At 48.6% G+C, this 14,318-nt stretch overlaps 1 protein-coding gene across 7 annotated transcripts in view; it reads right to left on the bottom strand.

Annotated features, from left to right (window-relative positions):
* The window catches only part of THRB (thyroid hormone receptor beta), a 415,968-nt gene that overhangs the window by 102,035 nt on the left and 299,615 nt on the right, over positions 1-14,318 (bottom strand). For all 7 annotated transcript variants that reach the window (XM_043893781.1, XM_043893780.1, XM_043893784.1 and 4 more), the window contains exon 3: positions 12,052-12,115. In XM_043893781.1, the coding sequence (XP_043749716.1) occupies positions 12,052-12,073 (22 nt within the window). In that variant the 5' untranslated portion in view covers positions 12,074-12,115. The remainder of the gene's footprint in view (positions 1-12,051; positions 12,116-14,318) is intronic.

The raw sequence follows: 14,318 nt of genomic DNA, 5'->3' as shown, positions 1-14,318 counted from the left end.
GCAGTTTGGGACTTCTCTGGGGGCTCAGTGGTTAAGACCTTGTGTTCTCAGTGTAGGGGGTGTGGGTTCAATCCCTGGTCAGGGAACTACTATCCCATTCACTGCCTCCCCGCCCCCCCACCCCCCCAAAAAGAAAATGCAATTTGGTAGATAAAAATACTTTAAAGCACAGAGTTCAAGGGAGGTGGAAGGTTAAGGATTAACAAGAGAGTCTTGGCAGAAAAGTGGGAACCATGATTTGACACTGCACAGATAGAATGAAATCTAACAATGGGAAACCAATGCATTGTTAAACTTATTGGCAGCTGCAGGAGGGTGCGTGTCTCCTCCCATCTTCTGCCCTTTTGTGAGATTATGTCCTGCTCTGTCCCACCTCCCGGGGAGTGGAGCCATCTAGCAACATGCATGTGGTACGGACCCTTTGTCTTGCTGGCATAGGAATCCATGCCCATCAAAAATGAAATATTGATATTGCCAATCAGTGTTTTAAGATGCTTATTTTATCAGGGCTTGCAGAAAGGAAAAGACTGTATTAAAAATTATCTACTTCCTTTTGCATGAATTGTTTGCTTCATATGTTATGTTTAGGTGACGCCTTCATCCAATATATCTTTCCATAAAATAAAAAAGAATAACAAAGGTATTTCTTGGCTCTCACTTGGTACAGAAAGTTCTTTTAGGAAATCCTAAACAGGAAGTGGAATTTGAATGGGACCCTAAAGAGAAGGCAGGAATTATGGGACTGCACCAAGCAAAGCTGGGAAAATGTAAGTTCACCTGTATTTAAAAACCTACAAACATTCATTATGTCTGTTTTGTTCCACTGTGGTGCAGTAATTCTATGGGCCACTTCTCACCATTAAACTGACTGTATCTGATGCCTAGAGCCTACCTGGTCCAAGCCTGAGGATGACTAGTCTCAGCTGAGCCCCGAGGGTCTTACCCTGTGTTAGAGGATTTACCTCCATCCACCATTCTTATCACCTTTTTTGAGAAAAGCTCAGCATTTTCAGCATCAGGCAGTCAGTTCAGTTGCTCAGTTGTGTCCGACTCTTTGCAACCCCATGGACTACAGCACGCCAGGCCTCCCTGTCCATCACCAACTCCCAGAGCTTACTCAAACTCATGTCCATTGAGTCGGTGATGCCATCCAGCCATCTCATCCTCTGTCATCCCCTTCTCCTCCCGCCTTCAAGCTTTGCCAGCATCAGGGGCTTTTCAAATGAGTCAGTTCATAACAGATGGCCAAAATATTGGAGTTTCAGCTTCAGCATCAGTCCTTCCAATGAATATTCAGGACTGATTTCCTTTAGGATGGACTGGTTGGATCTCCTTGCAGTCCAAGGGACTCTCAAGAGTCTTCTCCAACACCACAGTTCAAAAGCATCAGTTCTTTGATGTTCAGCTTTCTTTATAGTCCAACTCTCACATTCATACTTGACTACTGGAAAAATCATGAGGAGTTTTAAAAGCTCCTTCAGTTCAGTTCAGTCACTCAGTCATGTCCGACTCTTTGTGACCCCATGAATCACAGCACGCCAGGCCTCCCTGTCCATCACAAACTCCCGGAGTTTACTCAAACTCATGCCCATCGAGTCGGTGATGCCATCCAGCCATGTCATCCTCTGTCGTCCCCTTCTTCTCCTGCCCCCAATCCCTCCCAGCATCGGGTCTTTTCCAATGAGTCAACTCTTTGCATGAGTTGGCCAAAGTATTGGAGTTTCAGCTTCAGCATCAGTCCTTCCAATGAACACCCAGGACTGATCTCCTTCAGGATGGACTGGTTGGATCTCCTTGCAGTCCAAGGGACTCTCAGGAGTCTTCTCCAACACCACAGTTCAAAAGCATCAATTTTTCGGCACTCAGCTTTCTTCACAGTCCAGCTCTCACATCCATACATGACCACTGGAAAAACCATAGCCTTGACCAGATGGACCTTTGTTGGCAAAGTAATGTCTCTGCTTTTTAATATGCTATCTAGGTTGGTCATAACTTTCCTTCCAAGGAGTAAGCATCTTTTAATTTCATGACCACAGTCACCATCTGCAGTGATTTTGAAGCCCAAGAAAATAAAGTCTGACACTGTTAAAAAGCTCCTTAGGGCTTCCCTAATGGCTGAATGGTAAAGAATCCATCTAACAATGGAGGAGACCCAGGTTCAATCCCTGGGTTGGGATCAAAGGAAAATGCAATTTGGCAGATAAAATGCTTAAAGGCACAGGGTTTAAGGGAAGTAGAAGGTTCAGGATTAACAAGAGGGTTTGACAGAAAGGAAGGAAATGGTAACCCACTCCAGTATTCTTGCCTGGGAAATTCTCATGGCTTGGCGGGCTACAGTCCACGGGGTCACAAAAGAGTCGGACACGACTTAAAGATTAAACAACAACAACAACGAGTGAGTCAAAGGCGCAGCCCAGAACCATACTGCCGTGGGGACTGCTCCCCAGGCAGCCACATTCTCGAGGCCTAAAATGGTAGTCATTTAATATACATTCTGGAGAGGGGAAAGGCACCCCACTCCTGTATTCTGGTTTCTGGAGAATTCCATGGACAGAGGAACCTGGCAGGCTCTGAGGAACAGTCCAGGGGTTGCAAAAAGTCTATGAAAAAAAAACTCTCTTGGGGGGGGAAAAACTCCATAACTAAAAGTTTCAAACAAGTCAAGCTACTCACTAGAGAAGGATGGGGTGGCCTTCCGAGCTCAGTGTTTGAGCTGATCGTTTGCAAGAATTTGCAGGACAGAGAAGGAAGTTTCCTTGCGGCTGCTCCATTCCTGAAATGAAAAACGCTGTCCTTGAAGTTCATTCCTGAAGGACTTGATGACCATGTGATCCGAGGAGGCTCCTGACCTGATGGGCCTTTGAGGCGAATGAGATGCTGCAGTCCACCAGTCAGATTTGACTGCAGACACAGTGGGCTTGTCATTCCTGGGTGAACGTGACAATGCACGCCAGTCAGCAGTGACAGCAGAGCAGCCCTGATTACGTCTCAGTTTATCCCTGTTCACCCTAGATTGCTCTTTAGCTGCTAAGTCGTGTCTGACTCTTTTGCAACCCCCATGGACTATAGCCCAGCAGCCCGTGGGATTTCCCAGGTCAGAATACTAGAGTGGGCTGCCATTTCCTTCTCCAGGGGATCTTCCCGACCCAGGTACTTAACTCATGTCTCCTGCATTGGCAGGAGGATTCTTTACCACTGAGCTAGCTGGGAAGCCTGGAACCCTAGATTAATGGTGATATTTTAGATGTCCTTTGTAGGTCCTCAGAGGAAACGCCAGAATGTTATAAATGTTAGAATGAATGTTAGAAAACACTTCCCCAAAGATATCTGATATGGAAAAAGCACACACCTGCTAGATGGGTGGTTGCTAAGCTTCTGTGTATGTCAGAATCACCTGGAGAGCCAGTTAGGAACCCAGAAGCCCAGGTCCTTGTTACTACCTAAGCCACAGGAATGGAGCTGGTTTTGCCTTTTTTTTTCTAACCAAAATTCCCAATGATTCTGATACCCCACCACCAAGTTTGAGAACACCTGTTCTTTTCTCAACACTTAGATGCACGTTAGAATCACTAGAGGAGTTAAAAAAAAACAAAGATGCCAGAGGCTCCACTCTAGACCCAGTGGGCTGGACTGTCTCAGGCAGAGTGTGGGCATTGGTATTTTCAAATAGGTGACTAAGGTGGGCAGCCTGGGCTGAGAGCCACTGTGTCCAGATTGAGGCTTTCAGACTGAGTTATGCTTCAGAAGCACCTGGACAGTTTCAAAAGAACACTGGGTCTCAAGCCCACACCTGGACACTCTGATTTGGTTGGTCTGGGGGTTCTATGAGCATTGAGATCTTAACAAAGCTCCCAGGGGGACTGGAATATGCATGCAGATCTGAGCAGAACAAGGCTGTCTGTCCTCCATCAAAGAGGGGCTCTGCTTTGATAAGTTGAGGGGAAACTGCTTAATCCAGCTTCCATGGAAACTCATTGTATACAGTCATCTTAGCATGATAAAGAGTAAGAACTTCAGTTAAGAAAAAGAAAATGAGACCTCAGTAACCCTAGGGGTTCAGACAGTAAAGAATCCACCTGCAATGCAGGAGATCCAGGTTCGATCCCTGGGTCGGGAAGGTCCCCTGGAGGAGGGCACGGAAACCCTCAGTATTCAGTATTCTTGCCTGGAGAATCCCATGGACAGGGGGACCTGGCAGGCTACAGTCCATGGGGTCACAAAGAGTCAGACACGACTGAGCGACTAACACTTTTGCTTTACTCCAATGTAATGTAAACCCTACTATTACCTTCTTTTTTTTCTCCACAAATTAATTATTCCCTTTAATTCCAAAAAGAAAATAGTGGGCAATCAAAAGCTCTGTAAGACTGGACTTCTGAAAGGTTATATGGTGAGAAACGCATCTTTTAAAGTACCTTTCTGTGTGAAAGCATTTAAAAGATACACGTAGAAAGCAATGGGGGGACACCCAAGGCAGTCCAGTGGTTAAGACTCAGTACTTTCAAGACACGTGTACCCCAGTGTTCACTGCAGCACTATTTACAATGGCCCAGGCATGGGAGCAACCTAGATGTCCATCAGCAGATGAATGGATAAGGAAGTTGTGGCACATATACACAATGGAATATTACTCAGCTATTAAAAAAAAACACATTTGAGTCAGTTCTTATGAGGTGGATGAAACTGGAGCCTATCATACAGAGTGAAGTAGAAAGAAAAACACCAACACAGTATATTAACACATATATATGGAATTTAGAAAGATGGAAACGATGACCAGTAATTTGCAGTCTATGTGCAAGACAGCAAAAGAGACACAGATGTAAAGAACAGACTTTTGGACTCTGTGGGAGAAGGCGACGGTGGGATGATTTGAGAGAATAGCATTGAAACATTTATATTACCACATGTGAAATAGATCGCCAGTCCAGGTTTGATGCATGAAGCAAGGCGCTCAAAGCCGGTGCTCTGGGACAACGCTGAGGGATGGGATAGGCAGGGAGGTGGAAGGGGGTTTCAGGATGGGGGACATGTATACACCCATGGCTGATTCATGTCAATGTATGGCAAAAACCACCACAGTATTGTAAGGTTATCAGCCTCCAATTAAAAAAAAAAAAAAAGACTGTGCTTTCACTGCAGAGGGCTCAGCTCAGGTTCTATCCCTGGTCAGGGAATTTAGATGCCACATGTGGCATGGCACAGGCAAAAAATAAAAAGAAAGAAAGAAAGAAGGCAATGGTGATAGAAATGTGATGGAAATAAATTTAAAAGAAAAAAAATGAGACGTGATAACTAAAGTCATTTAACCCACAGTTTACCACGATTTGGGAGCAGAGTGTCCAAACACTCAACGGTCTACCATAGTGACCTTGGGCAGGTGACTTCACCGTGCTTGCCTTTGCCTGCTGATGTATGAAATGTAAGGGCTGGAGGGATGACTCTCAGCTCAGCATCTGCACCACGACAGATCCCACAGGCTGGACAGCATCCCATAGGCTGGGACTGCATCCCACAGGCTGGACAGCTGGACATCCACACTAGTTTCCCTTCTACAGCACAGAAAATTCCAGAGCGAAAATGTCAAGATGGCCATGACTTAAAAGCCAAGACAGATAAAACATGAGCCTGGGACTCTAAGCTGGGGGTGGCACAGAAAAGTAACTCTTGGCTCATTTCAAACAAAGATACATCACGTGTTCATTAGGGGCTAAATTACTGCTGGGAAAAAAGGACTTTCAGTTCTTTTGAAGGACTTTGGGAGAACAGGGAGGAAGATCCGTCCTGAAAGAACAGGACTCTGTCAGGTTAGGGGTTGATATTTGTGACCGTCAGCAGAAGTTGAGTCGAGAGCTGTGGGCAGTTCCTGGTTACGGCGGGCTTGAGGGAGCAGAGATGAGTTTGTCAGGATGGTGGATGCTGAGGGGTGATGGTGATGCTGGCGACAGTGGGTGGGGTGGGGAGAGGGGGCCATGTGTGGGGGTCTAGGAGAAGGCAAATATTGTAAAGGGGGCTTCTGGGAGGCAGCACAGGGGTTGCGGAGCAGGAAATGCATTTTTCCTTTACTCTCATGTGCCCACCTTTCACTTTATAAAGTCCTTTTTTTTTTTTTTTTTGACATGTCACCTTTCTGACGCCCCCTCCCCACCACGGATGCAGCTCAAATTTGGAAAGTGGTCCAGAAGCAAATGTCTTTGGGTGTCCAGGAAATTTTGAGGGAAGGTTTTCACAAATCTGGCTGAATTTGGTGAGATGTCATGAATTTGGTCTCCTTCACAAAGTCCCGTGTTTTTCAGTAGGAAGTCTCTCTTCTGGGAGCAGTTCAGGAAGTTAAGGAGGTGAGGGATGGGAGAGAGACAGAGACAGGGTCCAGGAGGCCAGCTCTTCCTCAGCAGGATGGTGGACCAAGGTCCCGCATCCTGTATCCATTCCTATTGTAGAAAGTGTCACTGTGCCTCCTAGTCCCTGAGAAAAAGAAGTATTTGCTATCGTGTTAAAGAAAAGAGTGTGTTAGCTGCACAGAAATTCTCTTTGTGTGTGTGAAGGATTTTTTTTTCCTGCAGGGCATGCAGGACTTCCCCAAGCAAGGATGGAACCCCTGTGTGCGTGCGTGCGTGTGTGTGTGCGTGCGCGTGCGTGTGTGCGTGTCTGTGTGTGTGTGCGTGCGTGCGTCTGTGTGTGTGCGTGTGTGTGCGCACATGCGTGCGTGTGTGCGTGTGCGTGCCTGTGTGTGCGTGCGTGCGTGTGTGTGCGTGTGTGTGTGCGTCTGTGTATGTGCGTGCGTCTGTGTGTGTGCGCGTGTGCGTGTGTGGTTTTCCTGATTTTCCCTAGTTATGGTGGAACCTGGAGGGAACCTAGAGCTGAGGTGCTGGTCTGCTCTCTTCCAGAGGCGGGACAGCCGGCAGGGGCTCTCTTCTGTTTGGTGTGTGATGGGGGAAAATGCAAAATGATAAGCAGTTACGGTTTTCCCTTCCTTTTTTTCTCAGGTGAGCTCCTTAGACAGGACGCTCTGTTTTGCTGAGCGGGGTCTCAGAGGAGGATGGACACGGGAGGGGCGGTGCGAGGGGTCACCCTCTCTGAGGGGAGTGGGCGGGTGGAGGAGGGGCGGCGTGGGGGCGGGGCCCCCGGCTTGAAGGGGCGGGGTCTGCAGCCTCCCTTCCCTTGGGGCTTCCGCAGCTACCTGAGGAGTGAAGAGAAGAGATGGATGGGGAGGGTTTTAATGTAAAAGGTCTCTGTGTGATTGGTCTGCTGCAGCCTCCCCTTGCCCTCAGCGTATTTGGGAAGCCTGGCGTTTCCTTCTTGCTGACTTGCGGTGAGAGTTTGGTTGCTTTGAGGTGGGGCAGCATGCTTCCTTGGTGGTCAGTGGTAAAGAATCCACCTGCCAATGCAGCAGACCCAGGTTCGATCCCTGGGCTGGGAAGATCCCCTGGAGGAGGAAATAACAACCCACTCCTGTACCCTTGCCTGGAGAACCCCATGGAACCTGGCGTGCTACAGTCCATGGGGTGGCGATGTGTCGGACAGGACTTAGGGGCTGGACAAAAACAGCAGCAACCACCATCCCCATGCTGAGGAGGGGGCAAAGAGGCCCCAGTGCTTCCTGAGGCTAAATGCCCAAGGAATAAAAGGCAGGTTTCCATTAGTGATTGGCACCAGGAGACATAAGAGACACAGGTTCAATCCCTGGGTTAGGAAGATCCCTGGAGGAGGGAACGGCAACCTGCTCCAGTAATCTCCATGGAGAATCCCATGGACAGAGGAGCCTGGTGGGCTACAGTCCAGGGGGTCTCAAAGAGTCGTACACGACTGAGTGATTAACACTTCACTTTCTTTCACGATAAAACACTGAACTTTCCCAACTTGGATGTTTTGTTTGACTCAGAAAAACCTATCCATTAGCAAAAATCTCAAAACACAAAATACCTTTCTCCAGGGCACCTTTTTCCTCTACACCAACCATCAATGTACCCATGCCTGACTTTATGAAAATGTGATTTATAGATGTTCAAATCTAAGTGCAACCTAATCTTAAAAGTGGAGGTAGAATTAGAGATGAACTAGTTCATGTCAATGTATGGCAAAAACCACTACAATATTGTAAAGCAATTAGCCTCCAATTAAAATAAATAAATAAATTTTAAAAAAGAGAGATGAACTAGTCTCACTTTCTAATTTAACTGATAAAGAATTCAAGCTCTAGGGAGATGAGGTGACTTGCTTGGTTATTATCTTGAATATAAGAAATGTTTGTTCAAGTAACGAGAATACAAAATCCGCAGTGAGCAACCGGACGATACATATGAACAAGCAAGTTATGGTGGCCAATAACTTGCAAAAGTGACCAATAAACATGCAAAAGTATTTCAACCTCGGGAGTAGTAAGAAATGTAAATTTTCATCCTATTTAACGAAAGAGGACAAGGGGCTGTGATGTAAGGTATCCAGATCAGAATCTTCTCTGTAGTGCAGAGTGGGGCTTGCACCCCCACCTTCTGCCTTTCCTGTTGCCCCCAACCTCCCCCCTACACAAGATGCTGGGGAGGTCAAAGAATCCTCCCCCCATGCCCTCCACCACCAACAACAAATATGCTTGTTCTCCTCTTTGAAAAAACAAACACACACGAAAACAAGCGTGCAAACACTTTGAGGATCTCACGGTGAACACCCAGGACGAGGACTGGGGGCTCTGGTCTGTCCCATCCCATCCTCCTCCCCTAGTGCTGGGACACAAGGAATAGGTTCCTCCAGTGAGAGAAAGGAGATGGCCAAGGCCGAAGCAGGTCAGCCAGACGCACAAGGGGCCATGCAGAAGAGGAATGGGTCCCTCCGCTGGGAGGCCTGTGAGTCACGGGGCAGCTTCATCGCGGGCTGACCTCCTGTCCCACCCTGACTCCCTCAACCAGCTCGGCGCACACGCAACAGCCCCATTTCTGCCTCTCCAGGCACATTTCCAGGAGTCCCAGTTCTTAGTTCCCTTCTCATCGAGGCTCAAAGCCTCTCACTTGGGTATTTAAAATTATAGACATTCATATCTTAGAACCAACTCTCCTATGGTGCGAATCATGATTTTATGCAAAGTGGAGCTCATTACAATGACATAAATGTTAGCAGAGTCCCCCCAGATTGCCTAGGAAGCTGTGCTTAATACCAGACCAGTAAAACGGGGGTTCCCAACGCCCTGGGCCACGGGCCGGTGCTGGCATGGTCTGTCAGGCACCAGGAGGCGAGCCGGGAGCGAGCAGAGCTCCGTCTGTATTCACAGCTGCTTGTGTTACCGCCTGAGGTCTGCCTCCTGTCAGCTCAGCACGATCCGACGCGGCATCATATATGATCTCCTATAGGCTCACAGCCCCTCCCAGGTGGGCCTAGCGGAAAGAACCCGCCTGCCAGTGCAGGAGACGTAAGAGATGTGGGTTCGATCCCTGAGTTGGGAAAACCTCCTGGAGGAGGGCGTGGCAACTCACTCCAGTATTCGAGCCTGGAGAATCCCACAGACAGAGGAGCCTGGTGGGCTACAGTCCATGGGGCAGCAGAGTTGGACACGACGAAAGTGACTTAGCACCTAGCACGCATAGGATCATAAAAGCATGAACGCTACTGTGCTTGAATCATCCTGAAACCATCCTCCTCCCGCCCTGGTCTGTGGAAAAACTGTCTTGCGTGAAAGCAGTCCCTGATGCCAAAAAGGTTGGGAACCGCTGCAATAAAATATGGTATCAGGGCACTTCCTTCCTTCCCTCTACGAATCTGTATTTTCGGTGATTTCATGCGGTCCTAATATTAAGTAGGTTAAGGCAGAGCCATGAGAACACTGTAGCAAGACCTGACTCCTCTGCAGCTGATGCTAAGTAGCTCCAGAAAATAAACCATTTCTCCATGTGAGTTAATGCAAAATACAGAAATTTCATAAGTGCTGTGGCTGAAGGCTTTTTTTTTTTTTTCAATCTGAAAATGCTGGTCTGCTGTTTTAGCAAAACAGATTCAATGTTCTTACTCCTGTTCAATTTAAAAATTGGTTTTCTTTTCATAAAGGTTAATTGATTTCCTGTATTGCATAACAGCAATAGTACCCGTTATGTGTTTCAGACAGAAAATATGCATATTTGCCCTTTAAGTTATGCTTCTAAAGCCAGCACTTAGTTCTGATGACTTACAGCTTTATTATGGTCTCCTTTTAGATTTCTTAAAATAAACACGCAGCTCGAGACCATAGGAAAAGACAGAGGAAAAAGGACACTTTTATTTCATCCACAAACAGGGCGTCTAAAGCAATGATTTTCTCTGCGGAGCCCACTAGCATAGATTGAGCATATGTGTGTGTGGAGTCGATTTCTTTTGAAAATAGAACTGCCATTAGTTTTTGTGCCATGAAGCAAATGCTGGGAAGCAAAAACTTCCTCCTCCACAGGGAGGTAATGGGTTCCAGCCAAGCCTGCAGGGACAGTATCCTGCATCCACAGACTGGCTGAAAGCTGGCTTAATCTAGAACCATCCTAGGCTGAGCCTGAACTCCCAGCTCGGTCCTGGAGACGAGCTGGCTCGGCCTGGGGATTCTGCTCAACAAGAGACTATCCTGACTTCTAGACCAGGAGTCAGCAAACGAAGGTCCTTGGGCCAATGCTGGGCTGCTGCCTGTTTTGTAAATTCAGTTTTATTGAGACACAGCCAAACCTATTTACGTATCGTCCACGGCTTTTCATGCTACAGCGGCAGAGATGCCGGTGGCATAGAAATGGGGCTGGGTGTGTTTTGGTCCCTGTTCCTGAGAACTAAGTTGGGAAGATGACATGGGATTCCCAGGCACTCACTTCCTACAGGTGTGAATCGCTCTGGTGTGCCCGAGTGCTCTTTTTGCTAACCACCCCTTCCCAATCTCGGTCAGTCTGTTGGTGCATCAATAAAAGCAGGCTTTGATTTTCTTTAAAAGAAAAAATGAGCAGAGGCAGGGAATGATGATGGAGATGTGCGCTATGGGCATTAGTGAGCTTGTAAGCTTGCAGAGGGCTGAGGTCTGTGGGGATCTGCCCTGCTGCCATGGTAACCAAAGGAGGGCTCCCAGAGTTGGGGCTGGGCTGGAAGGTGTGGTTTTAAACTGACAGCCCATGGCCGAGTTCAGTCAGCAGACATATTTTGACTGGCCCATGGATCCTTGATTTTTTTTTTTTAATATGTTAACCGCTTGTATTTAGAAATGGGGCTATTTCAGTCTAAATCTGGATTTCCAGCTTTTCTTGAAAATTTGAAATCTCTGGACACCCTGGGCTCCCTCTCTGCTGTTGGTGATGGTCTGGGGTGGAGAAGTGCTTTCTCTTCGGAGAGAACCTGGCTCTCCTGTCCTGGGTATTTGCTTTTCCCGACACCCAGCTGTTTCAGGCATGGGTGTTTTCTGCCTGGCCGCTGGGGCCTCTGAGCTTGCAATCTCAGCTCTATGCGTTGCACAGAGAATCTGTGTTATTGCAACCTTCTGTTCCTAGGGGTGGGGAGGCGTTCTTTCTCTCCTCTGCCCCTTGCTAAGAGTTTCTGGCTCACTTTGCCTCGCGTGCTCTGACCATATTCCATCCTGACTCTGCTGCTGGGTCTTCCATTTAGGAGGAGGCCTGAACTCAGCGGTCACTGAGTACATAGAGCCACTTCTTATACTGACCTGAATGAATGTGAAAGGAAACATATTGGGTGTGAGAGGGTGACCCTGAGAAGGGGGAAAACTAGGCTTTCACCAGGAATTATCATTTCCTCTCATCATGTTTCCAGTGATGCTGCATCCCATAGCTTCTGAGAAACCTGGAAGCATGTTTATTGGGATGCAGTCACGGGATATATTTGGGTGATTTTCTTCCTGCCCCTCACCCTTCATGGAAATATTCAGTAAAAGGTGAAAGATTTATACAATCTCCAAAGAAACTAGAGTATGGATATATTTGCATTTAATAACATTCGTTGACTTGGACATAATTGTTGCTAAGACTTAGGTTGGCCTTTCAGGAAGCCTGTATGTCTCTTTGGGTGGAACAAAAATGGAGGCACACAAAGGAAAGAAAAGAAAACAGGTACCTGTCATAGTGTTGGGGGTCATGGGTTAGTGATCATTCTGCACCCCTTTTTTCACTGACATCTCCTAGAGAGAAAAAGACAAGAAAAACAGCATGGGTTAGAACCTGCGTTTTCCATAAGGCTTCGTTCCAAACAATAGCACGTGCATCAATTAGCTTGAGGTGATTTGTTACTTTCAACTCAGAAGGGAGGAAAGTGAAGCAGGGCTGGGCTGCGTCATACACGTAAGTTTACAAAAGCTTTCAACTTTCAACTCAGGGTTCCTTCTATAAACATGTCTTTATAGTAATATTTTATTCAAGGTCACATGCCTATTTTCCATCTCAAGTTTTTAAGGAAGCACCGGTTCAGTGGACTTGCTGTTTTTCCCAAGAGCGGCTCAGATGTGTTAGCGTCTTCAACCAGGATCCTTGCATCTCCAGGTGTGACCGGTGGACGTTTTAGCATCGCTGGGAGTTTGCGAGAAATACAAAACTTGGGTCCTACGTCAAACCCACTCCGTGAAATCTGCATTTGGACGAAACCCACAGGTGATTCAGGGGCACCCTGCAGTCTTAGCCAGCCTGCTCTAGAGAGCGGGATCCATGGCCTCATCTTAGGCGAGCCTGTTCCTCGGTTAGTGCGGAGGCCTCTTCTCGCTGCCGGATCCCTGAGGTCCGAGGGCAGCAGGCGGACGTGGGCTCACACGAGCGCGCCCGGGGGCGCGGAGGATCAGGGACCAGAGGTACCGGCGGAGCGGAGCGCCGAGGAACTCAGATGATGACCCCGGCGGCTGCTGCGCGTGGGCCGGAGCCCTTCTGCGTGCTGCCGGGGTCAGAGCCGGGTGGGAGCTCTTTTTCCGGAAGGGCTGCCGTATCCAGCGGCAGAGGGTGGCTCAGGCACTGCGCGGAAGCGCGGGGCGTGGGTTCAAGGGCCCGGGCTCGCTGTCATCGCGATTTCTTCACGTGCAAAGTGAGGAGATGAATACCGGATTTACCTGCGCCGCAAGGTTGGCATTTCGAAAAGTGTAAACAGAATGTGCGTGAAAGTGCCAGGTAAGCACGAGTCGTTGGAGGAGGGAGGGAATATCCTGAGAAGAGCACGGGGCCTGTGCCTGCAACGTGGGCTTATATTCCGCCGCTCCTCTTCCGGGGCTTCCCAGGTGGTGCTGGCGGTGAAGAACCCACCTGCCAGAAGGCATGAGAGATGTGGGTTCGATCCCTGGTTTGGAAGATCCCCTGGAGGAGGACATGGCAACCCGCTCTGGTCTTCTTGCCTGGAGAATCCCATGGACAGAGGAGCCTGGCGGACCACAGTCCATGGGGTCGCACAGAATCGGACATGACAGCACGCGTGCACGCATTCCTTCTCTGTCTCCACGTCTATCCCGCGGCCCTGAATTCACGCCTTGATGGTCACACCTCGGTCACCACGTGTGTCCGAGGCTGCCCTTTCCGCTGGACTGTAATCTCTTTGTGGCAGGCACTGCGTCTTTGTCATTTTTATATTTGACATGCGCAGAGTGTAAGATACAAAATAGACACTCAGGAAACGCATGCTGAATAAGCAAATAAAATTAAATAAATGACCGTTGATATGGCATGGGATGAGATCCCTGAACTGGCGTCTGGTACAAGAGTGAGGATCCACTAGCGCTCTTGCTCCTGATGGACACTTCAGGGGTCACCAGCCACAAGCCCGAGCTCCATCTCTTTCAGCTGCAAGCTGTGCTGGGAGGCAGAGAACCAGGTTCTGAGAGCCCCTGAGCTCAGTCACGCCTCTAGAAGCAACTATCCAGACCTCTGGGTCCTAGAGACGGAGCCACCCTTAACCGCCTCCCACCCTGCACACACAGCCACGTCCTAACTGGACGCGGCTCCTGAATGTTCCGGGGAGGATGAAGAACTTGCCTCTGCTGGGCCAGCCGGAGTGCCCCACCTAGCTTCTGGGGAATGTTTGGAGACAGGAAGAGAAAGAGAGAGGAAGGGGGAAGGTTGTGTATTCCGTCGTTGGTGGCAGGAGTTTTAAAATATCTATTTATTTATTTTTGGCCATGCTGGGCCTTCCTTGCTGGGTGGGCTTTCTCTAGCTGCGGCAAGCCGGGGCCACTCCCCAGCTATGGAGGGTGGGCTTTCTCGTTCCGGGGGCTTCTCTCATTGAGGAGCACAGGCTCTGGGTGCGCTGGCTCTGTGGTCTCAGCTCGCTCGCTGAGTTGTCCGGTGGCACGGGGGATCTTCCCGGAACAGGGATCGGACTCCTGTCCTCTGCATTGGCAGGCGGATTCTTAA

This window comes from Cervus elaphus, chromosome 32 (assembly GCF_910594005.1).
Source record: "Cervus elaphus chromosome 32, mCerEla1.1, whole genome shotgun sequence".
Classification (NCBI taxonomy): Eukaryota; Metazoa; Chordata; class Mammalia; order Artiodactyla; family Cervidae; genus Cervus; species Cervus elaphus.
Note: the sequence above shows the minus strand (reverse complement) of the source record. Positions and strands in the feature narration are given on the sequence as shown.